Source organism: Thermobia domestica, chromosome 13, assembly GCF_964235325.1.
Source record: "Thermobia domestica chromosome 13, izTheDome1.hap1.1, whole genome shotgun sequence".
NCBI classification, from domain to species: domain Eukaryota; kingdom Metazoa; phylum Arthropoda; class Insecta; order Zygentoma; family Lepismatidae; genus Thermobia; species Thermobia domestica.
The window spans coordinates 77,271,878-77,297,837 of record NC_137466.1 but is presented as its reverse complement, the minus strand read 5'-3'; the positions used below and the strand labels follow the sequence as shown (position 1 = coordinate 77,297,837).

At 35.1% G+C, this 25,960-nt stretch overlaps 1 protein-coding gene across 1 annotated transcript in view; it reads right to left on the bottom strand.

Moving 5' to 3' along the window:
• The window catches only part of Dhc16F (Dynein heavy chain at 16F), a 418,273-nt gene that overhangs the window by 228,258 nt on the left and 164,055 nt on the right, over positions 1 to 25,960 (bottom strand). The window contains exons 28-34 of the mRNA XM_081735970.1: positions 23,531 to 23,646; positions 18,555 to 18,700; positions 14,110 to 14,255; positions 10,733 to 10,865; positions 9,225 to 9,363; positions 8,902 to 9,114; positions 303 to 488 (exon numbers count right to left, since the gene is read on the bottom strand). Of these exons, the coding sequence (XP_081592096.1) occupies positions 303 to 488; positions 8,902 to 9,114; positions 9,225 to 9,363; positions 10,733 to 10,865; positions 14,110 to 14,255; positions 18,555 to 18,700; positions 23,531 to 23,646 (1,079 nt within the window). The remainder of the gene's footprint in view (positions 1 to 302; positions 489 to 8,901; positions 9,115 to 9,224; positions 9,364 to 10,732; positions 10,866 to 14,109; positions 14,256 to 18,554; positions 18,701 to 23,530; positions 23,647 to 25,960) is intronic.

Genomic DNA, 25,960 nt, shown 5'->3' with positions numbered 1-25,960 from the left:
TTTCGTTTACATAAAACTTAAATCTATCCTCCTTAATTGTTCTGATGATTGCGACGTAACGAAAGTCCCTGAATTTATAAGCTATAAAATTAAGAAAAGAATACTTAAATATTAATAAGATGTTGATATAAGCATTAATATTCTCTATGCTCAAGACTTAATGGTCGTAAACAGCTTACCAATATTCAAATGTTTTGTTCTTAATGTACAAGTTATTGAACAGCAGTATATTAATTTCACAGCAAGAGGGTTGAGACATTTATATCCCTCCATTTATTTATTAAATTTAAAAGGAAGCTTACCTGTACAGCAGTTCTTACACAAATAGCTAAAAGACCATCTCTCCATTCCATAGTCATAGGGTTCACTTCTCCATAAAGTTCTCCCATAGTTACGGATTTAGGGTTCAGTACATATGTTGTTACAGGTCTATACAAAGGATCAGGAACCTTATCTTCAAATAGTTTTGTTAAAGCCTTCTGATATGTCTGGAAACATCAGAAAAATAAAAGACTTTGATGATTACGAAAACCAATGGGCGAATCACGCACGGGGGTACATAGAGATAAGTTCGTAAAAATAAGATGTACGAAGTCGTCATAATATATAAAATATATTTCTCACTTACTGTCCTACATTTTCAATCTTCTCCCATTAAGTTTTTCTTTTGTAATTGTTTTGATACAGAGATAAGAATGCAGGCTCAACAGGTCAGGTTTGAAAAGAGCAAATTTCTGTAAGACCTAGTAAGATTATTATTTAAATAAATCTGACCAAGCCAAGAAGAAAAATATGAGTTTCACACCAGCAGTAGGGCTATATGAAGTAAGATCTGTTCAGTGGGATCTCAACTACTACTGTGTTTTTATTGGCGTCTTAGTATCCTTATCGGAGATAGAACCCGGGACCAAGGGCAAAGAAAAGATGCAAGTTACCTATTTGATCACGAAGAAGCATCAAAGAAAGAAATTATTAAAAAGAAAAAAAAAGAAGGAGGAAACGGACGAAGATTGCTGTATTTTAGGCAGGCAGATAATAGCATTTGTTTGGAGCAGGACAGGAATCACTGACAGACCCTTATTCTGTTAAAATGAATTTTCACTCCCTTAGCTATTAGTTTAATTATACTAAATGTATTTCAAAGAAAAGCTCCAGACTAAGTAATTTGCATTTTATGCTACATATTGTAGTATACCAAATTTTAAAAACCCTAAAATTATTGGAAACTGATAATTTAGTGATAAAGAGAAATTAAAACCTCTTTATCACTTAATTATCAGTTTCCTGTTCTCCTCAATCCATGTTTATCTCTATCTCTCGCAATGTTCTGTGAGAAATCAACTTAGGATTTAGATAGAAGGAGAACCTACAGTCAAGGGTTCGATTCTCAGTTTACGCCCCAGTATTAAGTATTCTTCACAGAATGACAATATTATGGAAAATAAAATATAATAACTGTACAGCATGATGAATAATAAAGTAATAAAACAGTTACAAACACAAACCCTACATCAATATATTGTAACTTTGCAGGATGTATTTCCAATGACAGACAAGATATATTTCCACCAAATATAAACTTTTTCTTTTAGTTTAATATTTCACGACTATGATTTAACGATAAGGAAGACAGGAATGATGACAAGGAACAAAAGGGTGAAATGAAGAAAGTGGGAGGAAACAGGAGAACCCCGGGACAACCCATACGTATGATGTTGGTCCACCAATTTCTCCTTAAACAACTTCTCAACCAATTTTTACCTTTTATAATGCTATCTCTAATACCATATTTCTCTCTGCCACTTCTCTTTATATCTCGAGCTCCCTCGTGGTTAAGCGACTAGCGTACGCGCCTTTGGTGTGGGAGGCCCAGGTTCGATTCCCGACGGCAACACTTGATTTGGATCCTACGTTAAGATCTAGGTCCATGTCCTATACAGCCGCTGCTGAAAGGGGCGCTAAACTGAAAATCAAATACTCTCCATATCTCCTCATTGATTTTTCCTTCTACATACCTGCTTATTTTCTATCCATATACACCTCTCGAAAACTTCTAGCTGATTATATTTCACTCTCATGATGTCTATGTTTTTGTTTCACACAAGGAATTTTTAAAAAAATCCCTTCTTTTTGTTCTTCATAAAAAATTAAAAATAACAAGTGTCATTGTAGGGGTACGTGTATCACTGTTAAGTTTGTGTATGTCATCTTTGGAAGAAGGTAAATACCGACAGATACTATCTATTACTAAACGGAATATTTTTAACATGTACAGTACATACAAAAATAAACGGGATACGGGATACCTCGCGGCTGAAACCTCGCCACCCAAAACCTCGCGGGACAAACCTTCGCCTGGCCAAATCCTCGCCGCCCAAAATCTCGCGTGACCAAAACCAGGTAGGCCAAAATCTCGCCTGGTCAAAACCTTCCCAACCTTAACCCTCGCGGACCAAAATCTCGCTTGGCCAAAACCTTGCAGAATGAAACCTTTCCTAAAAATTTACCCAATGAGTTCCTTAATATGCAATTCCATATTACAATTATTATTATTATTATTATTATTATTATTATTATTATTATTATTATTATTATTATTATTATTATTAAAGAAAAGAAAAAGAAGAAGAAGATACAAAATATCATGTGTGTTGGCTTTCTAGGGCATTCCCGTTTCCTCACTTTCTTCATTCCATCATTTCCTTCATCATGATCATCTACGTCTCCTTTAATCTAGAAGTAGAGATGAAAAAAAACGGCTTTTTTGAATCGATGTTTTTTTTACATAAAAAGCCGGCTTTTTTTTAAAAAAAAAAACGAGAATTTTGGAAATTTTGGCTTTTTTCATTTTCATGATTTTTCTATCTAAATAGCTTTCTTATAGTATATTCTATAGTTAGATAAGAATTCCATGACCTAAATGTCATATTTCGCTCTGAAATTCACCATCAAGATGGATGGAGCACATGTTTTACGAATTAAAGTTAACATGAAGAATGTAGTATTTGAGGGCAATTTTAGAGGCTATTTAACTTTATTTTAACTTTTGAGTTATCGACATTTTTTTCTTCTCTAGATCATTTTAGTTTGTCATCCGTGTTTCATTTCTAAGAGCTTAGTACTCCAGCTTCTAGGATAAAAGTTAAACTTACGTTTTTTTATAAATCCGTCAAAGCGTACGTTTTTCAACATATCTGTCAAACCGTACTTCACATTTCTGTTATACTGTAGCTGTGCAATGATTTAGCAATAATTTTCCGGATACAACCTTGAATACCAATTTATACAAATAATCAGTAGCGGATTTAGAAAAGTACTTTGGAAAGGGTTTCTCTGATTGTTTCGTTCTCTAAAAAGTCCTAATTTTATTTGGGAGGTGCTTGAAGTTTATGAGTACAGGCATAACTAATATTTCGTTTCGTTTATATCTTTAGCAATAATCTTCCGGATACAACCTTGAAGATCATTTTATACTGAGAATCAGTGGCGGATTTAGAAAAGTATTTTGGGAGGGGTTTTTCTTACTAATGTTTAGTTTTTCTAAACATTCGTAATTTTTATTTGACGGGAGCTTAAAGTTTATGAGTAAAGGCATAACTAATAGATATTTCGTTTGTTTTAGACATTCCGTAACTTTGGGGAACAGGCTTCAGTCCGAAAGACCGCCTCCCTAACCTTCGCAAAACCATCACTGCTGGTAATTAGTAACAAGAACGATTTAAAAACAATAAGGAAGGAAGTTGGCCAACTCACAGTACACGCACTATTTCTACATTCACAGATGGAATGAAGAAAAGCTTTGTCAGAATGGTCAAATGCTGGGTTGAATCCCGGACTTCCTGATAGAAGCGCAAAAGCTAACCACTCAGTCATGTTTGTTGTGCAGTTGTATTTAGCTTAAATATATTCCGTAGGTTTTTTTTTTTTTTTTTTTTTTTTTTTTTTTTTTTTTTTTGTAGGGAGGGAGTTTCGTAATGATATGTTGAATCTCTTTTGTTAAAAATTCAGAAAACTTGAGGATTGGGTAAACCGTGATGGTGGTTATATAAAACTTAACTGTAGAATTTCAAGAATATACAGAACCAAAAGCTCTAGATGTGCAGCCTTTAAGTGTATCATATAAATCTAAGTGTTTCCCTTATGTTTTAATTTTATTTTGTTTCAAAAAGAGCGCATGGAATATTTTGAAGTAAAAATACCACATAGAGTTTTGCTAGTTATTTGTGTATTTTTTAAAAAGAAGTGTTTACTTTTAGGGTTGGCTGGTATACACAAGCTGTTTTTTTTTTTTAATAACTTGTTTAAACCAAAAAAATTAAAAAAACGAAAAATGCGAATCGTGTGAACTTCATGGTGACGTTTCCACATATCAAACCAACTGCATTAGTTTTATTTCCTTTTCACCTTTTAATCAAGGTGTTCCATGTTCAATTCTCAGTCGAACCACAATCCTTCTTTCATGCGTAAACCAAGTAGCGGTTTAGATGTCACTTTAAGCGCAAGTCTTCTTGATAACCTCGATATTACGTAAGGATGTCAAGCCTAAACATATGAAACGAATCCAAATTGTATATTTTTGCATGCCTGAATGCCTGCTGTTTTATAAAGAAGCCAAGGTTGCTTAAATATATTGATAGAAATTGGCAAAATTTATCGATTGCCTACGTAGCTTCCAACATTAGCTTGGATTGGACTTTCAATGATATCTACATACTAAATTTGTAATTTAATACCTCAGTTTTAGCGTACTGATTATGGTACGTTGACCTTTAAATTTTACATGCAAAGCAATAACAGGATTTTCCGGTTATTATTTTACATTTAAAGTAATGACGGGATTTTCCCGATGGTTAGGGCGGGAGTTTCACAATTTAAGAAATTTACTGACCGGACTTCTTTAAGCTTATGGGAACTCTTCCAGAATAACCCCTTTGTTGCATAATAACACCAAGGCGAAACAAACTTATTTCTGTGAATATGTAATATAAATACATAAAGCAAAATATCTAAATAAAAATCCTGGTTTTACCCCCCACCAAAAAAACCTGGTTTAACCCCCAAAAAAACCTGGTTTAACCACCCCCCAAATACGGGTTTTTGACATTTTCAAAAACAACCATGGTTCTTGCCAACCCTGCTTACCTTTGTATATAGGAGGTTCTTATTATATACATTGGTTAATCCTTTGTAATTCATAACGTAAATATGTTGAAGAAAAATTGTTTGAAATATCTTTTCGAAATTCATGGTTTATTTTCGAGATTTTATATTATCGGCATGAATCACTAATTAAATGACTTTTTGTGTTATAGAGAAGCGAAACAAAGTCTGCTTTATCAATTTAAAGCAGAATTTTCAAAAAAGCCCAAAATTTCCCAAGGAAAAAAGCGAAGCAGAAAAAACAGCATTTTTTTTTCAAAAAAGCCCGTTTTTTTTTCGAGCCCTTGCATCTCTACCTAGAAGACATAATCGAGGGACGTAAAAACTCGGATATTATTTCATACTTTTATAAATATTACTCAATTTTGTTAGAATTTCCTAAGGTCACCGTCAAAGTGAAATAAAAACCAACCCAGGCTCAAACCCCATATATGTTGAAAATTTGATCGCGACCGGTCGGGTAGTTCAAGAGTCATTAAGTCACAAACGCAGCCACTTTCATTTTTATGTATTTTTATGTATCTCCCCCTTCCCGTCAAAGTGAAATGATAAAAACCACCCCAGGCTCTAGCCTGATCTGTGTGCAAATTAGATCGAGATTGGTCTCGTGGTTCAGGAGTTATTAAATTTTCTTTATTTTTAAATATCTCCCCCTCCCCTTCGCTGCGCCGTCAAAATGAAATTATAAAATACATTCCAGGCCCGAACCTCATCTATGTTGAAAATTTCATCGAGATCGGTCGGGTGGCTCAAGAGGTATAAGTCACAAACATAGTCATTTTCATTTTTATATAGGATAGATTTTCAAAGCACGCGTTAGAATTTTTTCTTCTCATTATTTTAATGCAATTATGTGTTATTACAAAATACATACATATAGCAATATATATATATACAGAGCATTCTACATTGAAGAAATCTTCGTGACGACGTTTTATACTGACAACATTTCTTCCTAGGCGAGATTACGTCCCGTGTAGTTTAGACCAGGCGAGATTCTGTGTCCTGAGATTAGGACGACGAGGTTTTGGCCAGGCGAGATTTTAGGTATGAGGAGATTTTGGGACGCGAGATTTTGGACAGGACAGGTTTTCCCCGTGAGGTTTTGGGCGACCAGGTTTTTGGACAGGCGAGGTTTTGGCCCGGCGAGATTTTAGGTATGAGGAGATTTTGGGACGCGAGATTTTGGACAGGACATGTTTTGCCCCGTGAGGTTTTGGGCGACCAGGTTTTTGGACAGGCGAGGTTTTGGCCCGGCAAGATTTTGAGCAGCGAGGTTTTGGTCCGCGAGGTTGTCGCCGCAAGAGTTTGTGCCCAAACCAAATAAACAATATATTTCAATAGAACAAAAATTCTCAATTTTTTCTCAAATTACGCATAAGAATTTACCCTTAAGCAAGTCATTTTGTTTAGCTTGATGAGGTCTCTGAATGGTATATGTTTCATCCTTGAACAACGTTATAATTAAAGTTTGAGAGTTAATCACTATTTTGGGCTATATCTCATATAATTAAAGTTTTAGAGTTAATCACAATTTTGGGCTATATCTCTCATATAATTAAAGTTTCAGAGTTAATCATAATTTTGGACTATATCTCTCATATAATCAAAGTTTTAGAGTTAATCATAATTTTGGGCTATATCTCTCATATAATCATAGTTTTAGAGTTAATCATAATTTTGGGCTATATCTCCCATATAATTAAAGTTTTAGAGTTAATAATAATTTTGGGCTATATCTCATAATCGCACTATGTACTCTCGTCGTGGTAGTATCATAACGAAGAGCTTAATAAGAATCAGTTTCACCTCAGTGATTCGAATGGTTCTCCTACAGCCTCAATTTGTGGGTTTACAAAGAAAATCGTTTTCTTCCATTTTCTCGAAAGCAACGAATGATCTTTGGACATTTTTCCCCGTTAAATGGTAGTAATATTGTAGAATGTCACTTTTAGTTCCATTTTCCGGTATAACATAGCCATTATATTGCTCACCTGGCTCACTAATGACGCTTATATGTTCCTTTTTTCTTAGTCTGCGACACATATCGTCTCCTAGTTTGTCTTCAACAAGGGTAATGTCTTTCCTACCATAAAAAATGTATTTCCTTTATAACTGTAAGCCTATGTACTTCTTGTACTACAGCCTCTCGAGCCTGCTGTCTTTCTGAATCTTTTTCCTAGATCATTCCAAGATCATATACACTAGAAGCGATAGGGAATGTGGCTCTGTAAGAAATACCATATCTATCGCTTATTAATGTACTATACTTCAACTTCGATCGCATTTGAGATGTACAAGTGACAGAACTAATACAAATGAAATGCAATTACTTTCTTATATTGTACGTAGCAAAGCAGTTCGTCTGTTTGTAATACTGAAAAATAAATAAATAAATAAATCATCGAAATCCATTAACTTTAGGGCTTACGCGCGAACTCTAAATGTACACTCATGTCTAAAATGATTGCCGCATATCTATAACTGTCTTCTTGTAAGAATACAATTTGATAATGATTTTGGAGGGTACTTTTAATACTGATATTATATGTATAATCGGGAAATGTATATTTGTGGTAAATTTCATAGGAAAAGAATTATAAATACGAAAATTAGAATGAGTAAAACAAAATGTTGCTAAATGGACAAGAAAGTTTTATTTTCGTTTTATTGTTCTTATTTACTGCTCTTTTGACATAAAGTTTTCCACATACATGTCTTTGCCGATTATACACATATTAACATTATAAGAAATACCGGTCGAATTCGTTATCAAATTATATTCATACAACAACATATTTTAGACATGCGACAATAATTTTGGACATGAGTGTACCATAACAACTTAAAAAGTAATTTTACTATTATCAAGTCAAAATCAAACCAAACCACTTGGCGTAACGGCCCGATTTGAGAGCCCAAGCCTGCTCCAGCGCCATCCGCTAGCGACCGGCTGAACTACATCCAGCCTAGCGGCGAGCACATGTGGTCAACGCGCTGCGACACCCTGTCCCTAACAAGCGCATCAGGAGCTTTTTAGACCTAATTGGCCGTCACGTCTTGTTTTCATGTGACTCCCCAGTTTGCCTCACGACGCCGGGTGGACGCCGAAAATTGGGAAACACCGGACGGAAATCGAACCCGGGACCACGCGGACAAGAGTCCAACGCTCTAACCACTAGATTATGATGTTCTCCTTACTATTATCAAGCACCTAACGTTAAAATAAAGTAATTTCATGCTATTAGGAGTCAGAAAAAACATTTCGGTTACTTTTTTTTTCTTTTTCAAATTTTAGGCCTTTTGTGTGATCTTAAGATTAAACATAGGAATTTCTAAAAATATTTTTCCGTTTATTACTACGAGAATATGGAATTTTTTGCACTATTAAAATTCGATAGTCGAAAAATCGCTTTTTTCGACCCACCCTATTGTATATCGTCATGTTACTAGGATCACAATAAAGGGTTTGACTAATGTATACTTCAATGTCAGTTTCATCTGAATAGGAGGCGTGGTTGTCGTACTGCATGCACTTTTATGTTTACATTTTTTCTGCTTTCTCGGAAACTACGCATGAGGATTTGCACTCATCTATATCATTTTGTTCAGTTCAATTAGATCTAAAGAATTGTTTTTTTAAAACGCTAATAGTATTATAGAATTATTAGTGACAATTTAGATTTACGGAATTCCTTATTATAAAACAAGTAACTTCTGAAAGATCATATTATAAATTACCTCATAAACTGTGGTTTTACCACCGCCGGTTGGCCCTACAAGCATAACACCATGTCGAACAATCATTGTCTCATGAAGCTGAATGACTTTTTTGATCATGCAAGGCTCCGGTTGCAACAATTCACTTTCCATGACTTCTATAACAGCTTGTTGGAAAAGACCATAATCTTGTTCTGGTATTTGAACACCGGGAAATAAATCAGTTAATATTCCCTAAAACGATTTAAGAAAAAAATATTAAACATTAGGAGTTACTTTATTGAGCGTCCTCAAGACTTATATTAAACAATCTTATTTATTTGAAGATAATTTTTATCACATACCTGAAATAATATTGCATCGTCAGCTAAAAACTTAGGCAAGTTGCTATCTCTTAAGGCTCTGATTAGTACTTCATCCTCACTTTTATCAGGATTTGCACGACAGAGGCCTCCTGCCATCACCAGTACACTTTTTACAGCTCTTTGGGAGAAATAATATCAAATTATGTAAGATATTTACAATTAATGATATATTAATTTAGTACAAAAATTAACATGTCTACGCATAGGCACCGACCATGTACGTCCTCGGGGCTCAAGCACCCATTTATTGGGGTATTTAAAGAATGCGAGCGCCTATTGAATTTTTGAATTCGAATTAACTTCGAAATTACACTTTCATGCGGCAAATAATAAACAGAAATTATAGTGCATATGATCCCAGGTTAAATTTTAGATAGGGATACATATGTGTTAAATAATAATTTAACAATACTTATTTTAAACTCTTCAGATTTACAGCATATCCAGAATCGAGAGATATAACATTACAATGACAATAATAACCCACGAGTGTAATTTTGTGTAATTATTTCTTTAAAGAACTTGGTGTCTGATGTTGTTAATTTATATTTTTAAAAATGTAAAATGCTTTACGTAAATTACAAGACAGTTGAATTATTTTCTATTTTCACTCAAATTATCCTCAAATGTTCTGTAATCACTACTATTTTAATAATTTTCTGTCTCCTTATTTTGACCAATATTGCTAAACACTTTGAAATTCACAAACAAAATCTTAATGTTAGAAATTTTGTTCAATATGAAATTTACGAAATCGTGCTAAAATAAATTAAAATAAAATTTCAAAAAAGAGCTGTCTTTGCAATTTAGAAATAATTTCACGGTTCATTTTATTTCAGCAGGTATTGACAGTATTTCTCGCCTCTCAATAAGAATTTCGAAACCATCGGTCTAATGGATCTACTAAATGTAAATGTAATAATAATAATAATAATAATAATAATAATAATAATAATAATAATAATAATAATAATAATAATAATAATAATAATAATAATAAAGAATATAAAAAGAATAGTGCCGAAGCCTGAGCACCTATTGACAAACTTAAATGTCGACGCCTATGTATCTACGTGTGCCTGGAGAACTCATTTCAATACTCCACAAGCAAGCAAAAATATGCATTAATATTTTTGATTGTTATAGAATGTTATTCAATATTTTATCATACGTTTTAACTAAAATGTAATTCCTTACAGTGCTTACTATTTATATCAACAAATGAAGTAAGTTTTTCCAAAAAAAAAAAAAACTTGTACTATTGTCCTTTGCTATACTTTACTTACTGTATGCTATCTAAAACAAGTACTACTACGCGTATATTAATTTCAGTTGATCTTAAACCATAATATAACTTAATAAAAAGTGCAAATTGCTGGAAGTTATTGAACGCTGAAAATTAAATTTTATTTCCACTATATGTAGAACGAATGAAAGAAAGTATTAAGTTAAATAATATTTAAGCTGCCTTGGATTATGTTACATACCTCATTCCAAAATCATAATGATCTTGCTGAGAAAGTTGTTCACTGCATAGCTTATACATTAACGTCATTTTCTGACCCAGACGTTTCGAATTCTGAAATCCCTCAGAGTACAATATAACTTCAGCTATAAGAGCTGAAATAAAAAGTTTGGGTTATAGATATATGGAGAAAATTTAATAGCTTTCTTTTATATACATACTAGGAAATAATAACAAAAAGGCACTGTAAAAGACTTCATCTGTTACAGTAAATACTGAGGAGAAAATGGACTCTTACCAGACGCCTTCCCAGATGGTGATTTAGGGAACGAACACCAAATATCAGAGGTTTTCCGGTGGGAATAAACCATCTTTCAAGTGGTAGAATGAGTTAGAAAAAAAGGTTAAGAAAAGAGGACACTGACTACAAATTCCTGCTCCTCCAGGCCGAGATTGAACGTTAGGCTAACAACTCAAACTTCGAAGAAACAACGTTGTTTAGGAACCAGAATTTAAACCTCGGGGGGGAAAAAAGTGTTATTTGTCCTTGCAGGGGTTTCCACTTATTTTGCGAGCACGAATTCTGTAACTTTACCAGGTTTTCCAGGTTACGATTTACAAATTTCCAGGTCCTTATATGATGTAAAAAAGTAACAAATTTTTCACGAAAAGGAGTTTTTCATCTATCCATGTGCATGTATATAATATGTGTGCTATTACAGAAGTTTGCAAAACAAATTATTTTATAAAATATTTCCTTTCAAATAATCCGGTACAAAAGAGTTCTGGGAAGTGAAAGAACACACTCAACATTCCTGGTTAACTAGATTTTTCAGCTTTTCATCAAATTCTTGACTTTTCCAATACTTTTCATAAGTACGCTGAATTCCTTGACTTTTCCAGGTCATTGGAAAGTTTGCCTCTGATGCAAGACGAAATACAACAGGTTTTGATTATTGTCACATGAAATACGATGACTGGTATTAAGAGGAAAAGCAAGCCGCAAGAAACAGCACATTAAACAAATCAACACAGTTGTAATGCCAAGGTAGAAACACTTGTAAGTTTTATGACCTCTTTTGACAGTGCTAATAGAAATTTACTGATTGACACATTATATAAACAAAATAGATGAAAAAAGGACTATCTTTAATACATTAAACCAGATATTAAACTATGCCAATAACGTCACAATTACAGCTAGAACGAAGAGAGAAGTTCAACAGGTATTAAAGTGAAAAGAGATAGAAAAACTGGGACCAAAAACAAAACTATTGTAATAGCTACAATCAAATGAGAACGAATGAACAATTAATTAAAAATGTGAATAATTTTTGATATTTTTGGAGTAACAATGAACAATCAAAATAGGATGAGTGATACAATACAGGAAAATAAAGCAGGTAACAAGCCATATTAGAGCAACATGTAGCTACTGAAGAGCAAATTATTGAACCGAAGAATAAAAGTAAAAAGATGAAAATAATTCTTCATAACAAGTACAACAGTAAGCTCGGAAGAATAAGTCGCAACCTTCAACTAAGTTGTATAATCTCATTCTACTGATCAGTAGCAGGAAAAAGTACACGATGACATCACACACGAGATATGATGTAAGTTTGCCGTAGGAAACTCCGAACCAGCTACAAAAGACAAGAGGAGTTGTTGAAATTGTACGGAGATAATCAATTAACAAGCAAGGTTTTCCAAGTGTCACTCCGATTTGCTTGCCCTGATTACCCTTCATCCCTCACGTTGGCCGATAATAATAATAATAATAATAATAATAATAATAATAATAATAATAATAATAATAATAATAATAATAATAATAAAAACATATATCCTACTTCTGATTCCTTTATTCACCCCAGGAGTTTCAAGCAAATCGGAGTGTGACACTTGGAAAACCTTGCTTGTAAGATGCATTGAGAATACTTCTTTTAAAGTAAGTTTATAGTGCCTCATATCCAACATTTCATTTAATATATTCCAATTTATTTTCTGTTTTCTTTATTTCACTTACTTTAAGACGCTTAGCCTAAATTTTTACGTATTCAAATTAAATGTCTGTCAGAATTCAAAACATTTATACGGAATCTGTTGTTTCATAAATAATAAAGATTTACTAGTTCACAGTACATATTAATGAAACGCGAAGATATTGTTGAAGCCCACAATTAATAGATTACCTATCCCTTCTCCTTCACCGAATTCAAATCTAAAAGTGCATTTGTTCATACCCTTTATCGGCTACAAAATGGAAAAGGAAATTAAAGAGATTAGGTATGCTATATGAAAGCATTTTGTACGTACCCAACTATTTTAATATACAATGCCAGCTTTTGTTGAAGTTACCTTGATTCAAATATAAAGACGGTTTCTTAGTTATTATATGAAATTATTAAAATATATTCGATTCGTGTTACAGAAGTATGTAGCATCCAATCTTTTATCCTCCTTTCAACTCCATTTCCGTCCCTTTCTGGAGTTGATAGAATTTAAAAACAGAAAAACTCATTCTACGACTTAACAATAAAGTAATAATACAGAATTCATTCATATACAATGAGTGAAAAAGTGCACGACAGGACCAAGACTCGAAACTGGGATCTTCGGCGTATTGTGCCGATGCGTTAACCACTATGCTATCCAGCCTAGTCCTAAAATAGCCATCACTCTCTCACTCCTGAAATCTGTGTTTTTATCTTTTCATTCAGACCACATGGTTTATACAACTTCCTGTTGTGCTTGGACAATCCAGTGTCTATATTTAGAACACCTCTGACGTATTGTTATTATATTGATAATTGTATTATTAATACAATAATAACTTATGGATTACATTATTATTATTACATTAACGAAGGAGGAAACAACTGATTTTTAACACACCAACTCCTCTATAGGTGCGAAATCAATGATACGCAATTAGTGAAAGAACTTATTATTATTATTATTAAGAGTGACTTTAGGAGTGAGAAAGTGTATGACTGTTCTGGGAGCAGACTGGGTAGCGCAGTGCTGACACATCGGTATGGTACGCCGAAGCAGTATTTCTTCCAGACATGCTTTTGGGGGGGGGGCACTGCTCCCCCGGAGTTCTGAGTGCTCCCCCCGGAGCGGACCAAACTAATACGTCTATATATTATTCTATATATAATAATAAATAGAATAGTAGCAGCAGTACCCACCCCGGAACATTTTTTCTGAAAAAACGACTGCGCCGAAGATCCCTGGTTCGAGTCCCGATCCAATCGTGCACGTTTTCACTCTTTGTGTATTACTGAATTTTCAACTATAAAGGAGTTGGTGTGTTAAAAATCGCTTGTTTCCTCCTTCCGTTAATATAGAATCTATTAGTTAAAGATATAAAGAGACATGCATAAGTATTATTACCGTAATCAGGGACCATCATAGATATAGGCCGAAACAAGGCTTTTAAATTATCTGGTAATTCAGTTCTTCCTGCATAACCAGGGTTCATTGTAATGAATGCTGCACATTTTGGAACCAACTTGATTTCTCTTCCTTCAAACATGAACCTTAAAAAAGGAAAAAAAAAAAAAACTTCCTTACTTTGGTAAATAGTAGAAATAAGTTTGACTACAGAACTTTATAGAGTTACATTTAGAAAAAATATCGATAAAGAAAAATATTCTCTTAAACTATTTAGTAGTTATTTTAGCTGAAGATACATAATCCTAGCCAGTTAATAAGGTAATTTTATAGCTTAAGCAATGTTTTTGAAGCAAGGTAGAAGTTAGAAAGGACAAATATATACTGTACGTAATGCAAATGATACACTTTCCGGTGCATACGTTTTAGGCTGTACAACAGTATTCAACTGCAGTAAATAACTGTCTTAAAAACTTATAGATTGAGCATAATATGCGATGGTAGTATTCTAAACTATGGAGGAGATATCTTCAAACTCGGAAGACTGACGTGAAAAATCTTAATTCAACTTCCGAAAATAATAAGATGTTAATTGTGAAACTTGAGCATAAGGCAAACCATTCATTACAGTAAAGTGATGTAGGCCACGCTCTTTTACATTTACACTGATTTAAAACTAAAAGAAGTTAAATTAGAAAGCTTGAAACTGATCGAGAGAGCGAATAATTGACTCATGAAAGTATGTAGTTGTTTAAACATTGAAAAACCACAATTACGCTCATAAGAAATGCATACAATATTCCCACTACCAATAGCATGTACTGCATAAGTAGAAAACTTTCTCCCACCAAAACAGCTCCTTTTCCAAACATTTGACAACAACTTTTCAAACACTAGTCTCAATACGAAGTCGATTTGGAAAGGATCCAACGAAGTAATATGAAACACAATATATAACGTGCCTAGAACAACGGAGATATCTTAGAATCTCACACACACTTCTCCCGCCGTCTCTTCAGCTTTGTGAAGCACTACTGGGCTGTTGAAATGATCATTATCTGTCTCATAGTCTTCTTAACCACAACCATGGTGTGTAATGTTTACTTCTTAAAAGTGATTGTAGCTTTGTTAAAAAAAGAAAAGAAAAAAAGAAAAATCGAAGACGACAAATTTGGGCTGATGGGGAGCTCACATAGCTGGGTCCTCTTTTGCCAGAAATGTCCTCCTCCCTGGCAGTGGCGGCGATTGGACGTTAAAAGTGGGGGGGCAAGACATGGTCTGAATATTTTTATATCAATGTTAATATACAAATTTCCCTGGTTGAAACTATATACATTAATAGGCCATTTCAGAAAAGTGGGGGGGCAACTGCCCCCCTTTGCCCCCCCTAATCGCCGCCCATGCTCCCTGGGACATTACAAATGAGAAATGGAGGTGCATTTCGTGATCTGATAACACCAGTTGCTAGCAGTTAGGGAAGTTTATTATTATTATTATTATTATTATTATTAATCTGGTCAAAGTAGTATTCCTTATTAATTCTTACGGTAAAAACATACGAAGATACCTCGCGATCGAGGTCGAGGTTTAAGTCGCGGTCGCTACCTCCATAATGGCACAAACACACAGATTCAAATGGATAAGCACATGCTGGAGATGTACGCTACATCGCGACCTAGAGATCGACCGCGATGGTGAATTGGTGGTCGCGATGATAAACAACCGAGTTTGTTTTTACATCTATGTTCAGTGGAAGCATCGCTGTAGCTCGTGGTCTCATTGGTTCTCTCTGAAGCGCTGTACGGAATAAAACGTCAGAACGTTTGTTCAGAATTTCATCTGCAGAGGATTGTGTATATCTATGCTCAAAAGGTTTTGCTGCACTTTAAATTCGATTATAAAAGACATATTAGTAGAACTACTGAGGAATGTTTCAGCAATATAGGATAAGAAGCACAAACATCATAATATGCAAAATTTAAAACAGAGAATGGAAGGAACAACACAAATGGAAATGTTAGATAAATTATTCATATTTATTTGAGAATTATACTGTAGCTTATTATTATATTATATAAGCTAGTAGCGGTTATGGAGAGGGGCAGCTTTCAGGCTGAAGTCCCTAAATTCCGGAATTTCTAAACAAAAAAGAAGCTTAGTGTTTATCATATCTATGCTAAAAACTTCACGGATCCCTCCCCCCAAATTTCGAGATTAATAAAAAAGAATTTCTTCAAAATTCTTACTCATATGAGGTAAAAAAATTCATTACTGATATGAGACAAAGAAATTCATTACTGATATGAGGTAAAGAAATACTTGTAAAGACAAGCACGTACCCATAGGGAAGCAACGTCGAATAATGGAATTGCAGTGACGAAACTTCATTTGGTGAAGTTAATATTTTGCTGGGAAATTGAATGATTTCTCGTCTGAGTGCTGAAATAGGGCATTTCTTCACAGAAAATTGAGAAAAGGTAAAAGTCTTTGATTTATTGATAGAGATGGACAAGAGATGAGATTCAAATATTTTTGCCAAACATGAGACGAGACTTTAGCATTTCTCATGTCTCGTCTCGCGTCCATTTCTATTTATAAACTGTTTGGTCTTTTCAATTTCAGAATGTGGTTTCGCAATGATTTTTATGCACTGACAGAATAATTTCACACGCGTCACAGCGTTTCTCCTCAAACTGAGAACTTACAGCGAGACCTCTTGGCTATGTGCAACCTTCATCCATCTAGATCTAGACATGGTGGTAGCGACCGCGACTTAAACCTCGACATCAATCGCGAGGTTATCTTCGGTATGTCTTTACCCTAAGGTCTGGGAAAAGTGTACTTGTGAGTAACATATTCATAATAAAATTTTTTAAAAAAATCATGCAGCCTTCATTTACTGCAATTCCTGACCATACATGAAACTGCTGTATTACATTTATATCTGCGCTGCAGTCATGTCATCGTCCGATGATTCTTAATTATTCAAATTGTCTCTCGTTTCTCTTACGAGGTGCATGTGAAAAAAGGCAGATATTTTTACGCAGAGTTGGCAACACTGATGAAGTTGAATTTACGCAGGGGCATGCTCTAATATACTGTGCTCGAACAGAGATAGAATAGTCCCCCTCCCCTTCGTGCGAGTAGCAGTAAGGTAAAATGGCTGCCATAATACAAAATCCCGCCAAATCTGAAGTCTGTCCTACGATTTCTGAACGCCAAGGACAAAATGCCGCTGATATTCATCAGGAATTGTGTGCCATTTAAGGACTGGCAGTAATGAGTGAAGGGAAGATCAGCCAATTGTGCAGAAAGTTCAGGGAAGGTCGTTCAAATGTTCACAAAGATGAACGTAGCAGAAGGCAAAGTGTTCAGAAGGACGAACTAATGAAACATGTTAACGAGAAAGTGCGGTGCAATTGCCGGTTCAAATAACTGAACTCGCCAAAGAGTTTCTAGAAGTTTCTGCGAAAAAAGTGCATCAAACTATGACTGACAAGACGGTTTATTACAAACTGTGTGCAAAGGAGTACCAAAAATGCTGACAGATCCTCACAAAGACAACTGCACGTGATATTTTGATCAGCTGAGAAAGACTGAGGATGATCTCTTTTCTCACATAGTGACTGGAGATGAAACCACAGAAGAGAAGTAGCAGTCAATGTAATGGCGGTACTCTGATTCTCCTAATGCGAAGAAGTTTAAACTAACACCATCTGTACAGAGGATCATGGCAACCCGTTTTAGGACTAAAAGGGTATGATTTTTGTGGAATTATTGGAACCAGGGCGAACTACTTCAAAAGAAGTGTATTGCCGAACACTGAATAATCTGCGACATGCCATCCACAATCGGCGGAGAGGAATGCTACGCTATGGAATTCTTCTGATCCATGACAATGCCCGTCTACACAAAGATGCTTGTCTTGTTGAGACACCTCAAAAATTTCGATGGGAATTATTCAACCATCCTCCTTACAGGTCCGACCTAGTCTCCAGCGATTTCTTTCTTTTTCTTCGCCTGAAAAAATGGCTTCCATTGAAGAATTTCAACGACAGTGAAGTGTTGAAGATATCAGTTGTACTCTCACGCGGCAGATTTTTACACAGTGTATATGGTAGTTTGTGCCAGGCTACCAGAAATGACCTCGGGTTTATGCTGACTAAATAGAAAAATAGCCAAGATATGTACTTATGTATTAATCACAATAAATTTCTTCTATCTTATTTTTTAAATATCAGCCTTTTTTACATGCGTCTCATACATTAACAATGGCTTAATACTTTCAAGACAGTTGAAATTCAGAGGATTACGGTGCAAAGGATTCAGATGATTCATTTCTAAAATACCACTAGATCAATAATACAGATATATCTACTATTAGTATTGATCTTGTGTATCACTTATCCACATTAAAGAAACAAAACAGATACTTTTTTACGTACATTGAAAGTTTAGCCGCTTTAGCATTCCTTATTGTAATTAACTGCTGTGCTATCACAGACAGTACTTCAATATCTATCCTGTTGAACTCGTCAAAGCAGCACCAAGCTCCAGACTGCGCTAAGCCAGAGAAAAATCTGCCCATCATCTGAAATATATAAGTTGTGAATATAGTTTATTGTTGCACTTGTACATATTTATGAAAACAAATATCGATTTGATTGACTTGAAATACTTACTATCATACAGAAGGTTGTTCGGTTTATGTCGATCAGGTTGCTCGATTTGGCAATGCTGCTGTCACCTGTGTAGTGTGTGACAGAAACCAAGAAAAACTGGTGCAATTACCAGTCTCCTGTCTCAGCTTGCAGGCGCCGAAATGAAATGTTGCTGCTATGTGCAACCGAATAGTGTAACAGTATCGGGAAAATGTCTAACTATCGAAGTGACCACAGCTAAAGACAACGTGGCCTTGCTAGGATTACAGCCATCCTTTTCCATCCAAGCAATTGAGACCATGCAGAACTATTTCATAGTAAAAGGGGACCATTCGAGGTTATCAGCAAAAGTGTCATTTGAGGTGTTTCGTAGAATTAATCCATAAGAATCCATCTCTCCAACATCATAAGCCCCAGATATCAAATCTAATGTACAGTGGACTGTCACCTATGTCATTTGTTGCCATCTTGGCTTACGGTGAGTACATATGGGCCGGGTTTACAATCGTTTCAGATGCCACATTGGTGAACATAAGACAAACTGCCGCAAACTGCACAAAAGACACTTCGAAGAAAGGAGGTAGAAATGGAAGCCGGTTGTTACAAGGTTATGTCTATATTTATCTTACGTGTAATGGTAACATTCGGGCCTTATGTATCGTGATATCTCTTGCAAGGAACGTACCGAGTTTTACAGCCAGTGCAGAGAAAGTTTCTTGCAGGAAATTGCGATGTTTGCCACATACGTTTACGAGGAGAAATTCGAGGTATGTAAGGTAGATTAAAACGTGAAGGTGAACGCTACCTACTCCCAATAACCAATCAAGGTCCAAATCTATCGAAAAGATATTCCTCGTTTGTACGGAGCCAACAAGAATCAGGTGCGGGTGCACATGGACAAAGCATCCACCCTTCCCCTAGGATTTCATCATGACATGAAGTAGGAACCAGAACTCCGTGTTATCGCTTTCCATGAAATTCCTGTCATAAACTCTGATGCCAGTCAAGTTAATTTCCGTGCATTTGGACTGCTGAAACGATGTTACAACCTTGCCTTCACTGCCAATGGAAACTTTGCAGGGAAGTATAGGATAGAATTCCTTGCCTATGCCCCAAAATAGTTTGTTGAAGTGGAAATTGCGATGTCGACCAGTAGTGCATAATGGTGGGGTGGTGGTGGCGACAACCTGTGGCGGTGGTGGCTTTTCATAAGATAAGTACACCTTGAAATCGAACGAATATTTTTTTTAAAAACGTGAAATGATTTTTTTTAGTGTAATACCCTACAGTTATGCCCTTTAAGCTAAAGAAGACAGGTGATTAATGAAAGTGAATGACTGTGAAATTAATTTTTTGTGCTCTCCAACTGGGAATCGAACCCGGGACACTAAGTACAAAAAGTACACGCGCCAGCTACTAGACAGTAGGTAGGATCAGTCGGATATAGACCGGACACCTTTTTGTATTCCCTTGAGTTTCAAGTTGTCATACTTTGAAATTACGAAAATATATTTACATATTTATTTTTTCATAATGAGAAAGGAATCAATTAATTCTAACACAGACGGTTGCCCACGATATAAATAGTCGACTTTGAACCACTTATTTGACTACTAAATTTCCTTTCTTCACTACCGATTTCATTCCATGTGACGGCCACGGTCCCAAACGATCGCTCAGCAATATAGTTTCCATTTAATGGAGCTCCTGTGTATAATGGGGAGGAGAATGTTCGACGCACCGCTTTGGCAACTTTCCGAAGACCCTGAAAAGTATAAGCATGGCGTCGAGCAAATGTCTGTTTAAGTATTTCAAACTTAAGGTAGTCCATTAATGAGGTGTCCAAAGGTTTCATAGGGATAGACGAAAATGGGATCACTCGAATTTCCGTTCTCTTTGTGTAGAATGCCTAGGATGATTGTACAGGATGGATGATTGCCTTGTTTATGTGGACCCATACATTTATAATCTACAGGTGGCAGATCTCTGTGTCATACACGACACTATTCTGGAAGTAAGCTGCGATGATTTTGATGTCTGCAATATCCCGCACCACCAGAAATCCCTTGCAAAACTTTTCCTTGCACTGTAGCAAAAAGTAAACGTGGCTCTTGTGGTTTGTTTGATGGTAGAAACTCGATCAAACTCTGCTGGTCTCACCTATGTAGAGCTGCCTTTCATCCAGGGTACACATTCACTTCCACTTGTTCCCTGCGAGATATGTTTCATTCAGTTTTCTGGTGTTTGTAAACCTATCCTAGATGTGATGCTTTATAAGGCGGTGTCCACGTACATTGTAAGGCGCTTCCAAAGCAAAATTCTTCCGGATAATGTTGGAAATTGGGACTTTTGAGATATTGTGACACATGGCTAAACTTCTCTGCGTTGGGGGATTGTCCTGTGTCAATGCTCTTTTAATGGCGTGCACTGTATTTAAGGATTCAAGAAGGATGGGAAGTGTTCTTCTTACAATTTCCGGCCGCCCACATACCGCATGGTGCTTCTGGGATGGTGAGACCCACACCAGCTTTACTGACGATTAAACTATCTTCTTTGCACCGTTTCACTATTGCTGGGTGGCTACAATGGACGGCGGAAAGTCTACAAATAAACTCCTCTCAGAAAAGTGTCACTTTTACCTTCATCATTCCACAGATCGTGCTTAACTGATACTGTTATCAAGCACAATCCCAGTGTAATCTGCAATGTATCAGATTGTACCAGTGGTTAAATGCGTCGCTCAGGAAGGCCAGTAAAAGTCGACTATGTATCATAGGCACCCTTCTGTACTCTTGCATCACTCCATTTGTGTTTATCATAACTATAGATATAAGAAAATGAGTCAAAATACGTAGTGCTCTCCCATTTCCAATTTGATGAGCTTTTTAACGTTTCGAGTCACTAACTATGGAAAGATGTTAGTGTAATTGTGACATCTTACTACACGAGTAACAGTATATATTAGTGCCAGATATTTTCACCGAATTACTACCTCAAAATTCAAACTGTATTAAACTTGTTTGATCATTTAATTTCAATGTAATTAGTTGACATTATATTAAGTGCAACAGGAAAATATTAGAGAAGTTGATTATAAAAATAATAATTAAAAAATCGGCAGAAATTAAGCAAAATTACAAAAACAGTTCGTGTTATTAAGATACACAAGCTGAAACCATGTTTATCCTTAGCCCTTTCAGACTTGATTTTAATTTAATCGTTAGAAGAAATATTTCTGTATTTTAGACAATCAAAAAGAAAATCGTAAAATGTTAAGTTATCTAACTAATACTACAATATACTATCCATATGAGTGTCAAATGTTCTCAACCAAAACATTCCGTAACACGATAAACTACATGTCCATTAGGTTTATCTAGACGACGACGCTCCGTGGCCAAATTCCTAACGCCAGGGTTCCAACCTCCTTAGTGAATACTAACTTCCTGACTTTTCTGGGTTTCCCAGGTCACGAATTTATATATATATATATATATATATATATATATATATATATATATATATATATATATATATATATATATATATATATATATATATATATATATATATATATATATATACATATATACATATATATATATATACATATATACATATATATATATATATATATATATATATATATATATATATATATATATATATATATATATATATAAATAGTGTAATTATCATTCAACCATAATTTGCATATAGCAAACCATAATCAATCAAACGTTTTCTTGGTTTTCCAGGGTGTCTACTAAAATTTCAAAATGAAATTTCGTGACTTTTTCGTGACCTTTTCTTTTCCAAACCACAAAATTTAGTAACATTTTCAAGAGCGATTTGGGTGCGAATTAGGCCAAATTTTCGTGCATGCGATGGAAGAGTGCTTCGCTTGTAATTTGGTACCGTTTAAAGCAGACCATAGACATTTTTGGTGGTAAGTTTTGACGTTTCATAGAACAAAATTTTCCAGGCTATACGTATATTTGTACAGATAAAAAAAAAATCGTGACCCAAAAGCTAAATTTCGTGACGTTTTCTTGACTTTCATGACCGTTTTCTGATTTCGTGACTTTTTCATGACTTTCGTGACCGATAGACACCCTGTTTCCTTGCATTCAACACACTCCTTACAGTTGTTCGTTTCTTTATCGTGGCTAGTCATCTTGACTTTACAAGATTTATATTTTGCCCTTGGGCTAAGTCTGTCATTGTTGCTATGAACAATAAATCCGTCGTCACTTTGAGATACAAAATCAAAATTCAAACTTTTACTTTTAAGCATAGTTTGAAAAACTTGTTCACTCTATCCTACTCTTGTGAGGTGAAACCCTAATTGTTTTGAATATAATATCCCCTGCCAAATACCCGAGTAAAGCAAAAACAAAAATGGGTTCTGAGAAGTAAAAATTTGTACCTAAAATTCCCTGACTTTTACAGATTTTTCAGCTTTCCATGAAATTCCCTGACTTTCTAAGGACTTTTTTTGAGTCCCATTCCCCGACATTTCCAGGTTTTCAAGGATTTCCAGGTCAGTGGGAGTCTTGTAACACGCGTGCTTAATCTGCGCGTGTTATCGGGTTCGACAACTAATAGGAATACTACCCCTCGGATAAAAACCTAATAATAAACCTCGGATAAAATTCCAAGTAGGGATACAGATTTCACTTTAAGCATCATACTCCATCTCACGTAGCCTTGGTGCTAAAAAAATGTTAAACTACAATCAATCAACAAAATAACCTCACCTTGTAATCAAGCCCTTCTGAGCAGTTGAACACAACACACTGTATAGCCAAGGATTTTGCTAAATCTTTTGTAGATTCCGTTTTGCCTGTTCCTGCAGGACCAGCAGGAGCTCCACCTTAAAAAAAAAAAAAAAAAAAAAGCTGTAAACTTTCTTTAAAATAAAATATTTTAAATTCTGGTGCATCAAAAGTAACAGTATGGAAAGTTGGAATTATAGAACGAAAAAAATTCTACGACCTAATAAACTAACTACTTATTTCAAATACGTGGAAGACAAAATTTTAATTACCTGCTTAATTTTCCTTCAGAGTTAAAATTAACTTAATGTAATGTCAATACTGGAATACTTATGAGTTAATCACGGAATTAGTTTGATAATACTGTGTTACATCTTAATCGGACCAAGGTAGATTTTCCATTGCACATTGTAAATGGGAAACATAATTGAAAAATATACAAATATACGGAATGACTTTCCTTGCTGTTCTCTGGTTATGTTGATCAAAACAGAAAAATGTATCACGAAAAGAACATATCGATATAAAAAAAATTAAAATAATCTCTGAATAAGTTGTGGGAAAGCTCTAGGAAATCGACGAACCACAGAATCGCACAATAGCGGAAATGCAACTTATCATTCTTCCAAACTTTCTATTGGTCAGAGCATACAACCTAATATTCCTGATTCAAGTTTCTTCATAGATAACGAAGTATTAAGTCACTCTGGAAGAATTTTTCAGTTACTTTCAGTACAATAATTTCTATTACAATTATCTTTCCTTGCCATTGAATCTGAAGTCCAGAGTGAATTGATATTCTATTAAGGAGTTAATTAAACATTTAAGATAACTTCTCTAACTAATTCTATGCAGTAAACAAGCTGCAGGTTCAAAACCACAGAAACAGAAACGGCGGTGGTGTGGTCTTGTAATCCATCTCTACTGGAGGCGAGATAATGTGGTAAGGAAAGGCCTATTCTGTAAGGATTGATGTTGCATAATGATCTGTGCACCCGCCAACAGCACCGGATTCAAACCTCGGTCGTGGTTAGTAGGGTCCTTCAAAATCTTAGCGTTACAAAATGGCAAAATATTAACTCAACTCATCTCAACTCAAAAAGCCAGCCAATGTTTGTTATTCTATCTTACACGTGTTAGATTAAACCACTGCAATTAGGATTGTGATTGTCTTCAGATCTTGTCCTATACTAGTATTATCCTTCTTCTGAACTTCCCGATTGTTTTTCTTCTATGGTGATAAAGGCTGAAATTGGAAATCATTAACTGGCCCATTTCTGGATTGAATAGATGGAAAAGAGACGAGATAGAACCTACTCTTGGGAAGCTGAATCGATTGAAAAAAAAAAAAAAAAAAAACTGAATCTCGACATATTTTACCGTTTTCGCTCTACGGAAATCAATAACGGAACCGAAAGTAGTACTAAATTTCAACCCCTTCTGGTTTTAGTAGAGTGTTGCGGGTTTAGATGATATGTTCTCTTGACACCCTAAATCAACTCCAAAGAACATCTCAATATCTCTTACCGCTTTTGTACAACGGAAATCAGTATTGAAGCCGGAAATGGTAGAAAACTTCAACCACTTCAGATTTTTCTATAGTGTTTCGATTGTGATGATATGTTCTTTCGACACCCTAAATCGATTGCAAAAAACTGCATCTCGATATCTCTTACCGCTTTTGATCTATTGGAACCATAAATAATAGTAAATTTGAATCACTTCCAATTTCGGTAGGGTCCTACGGTTTGTGAAGATACGCTCTCTTGAGAGACTGAATCGTTTCCAAAAACCGGCTTCTCGCTATGTTACCGTTTTCATTCTATGGTAAAAAACATTGAATCCGGAAATGACTAATTTGTACCACTTCCGATCTGAATAGAGTGTTAACAGAAATGTAACCTATTCTTGGGAGGCTGAATCGATTGAAAAAAAAAATCTATAAGACTTCCAACATTTATGTATAGCATAGTTTCGAAGTCGAATAATTATGAGAATGAATGAGTACGGATGACATTACAAAAACAAAGCAGCCTCACTTCAAAAAGCCCTGTACCTCTCGTCTATGGGGCAATTTCTGTCAAATTAGAACTTCTTTCCTTTGAAACTTTTATCGCAAGTCTCATTACAATATTTTATACTTACAGGTGTAAGCAGAAAGTATTCAAATGAGAAACAGGATCCCAAGTTTATAAAATATAAAAATGATTTAGTTTCACCCAATATTTCAGTATCATATTTTCTTAGTTATATATATGAAATTAACAAAATTATCAAATGTTCCTAAGAACACTACATTAAGTAGCCGGGGCCGCATCCCACAAAGAACACTGCAGGCCAAACGAGCACATTCAACTGAGTAATGCGTAGTCAGTGTATTGATTATCAACGCCATTATTTTCTGGGTTTCTA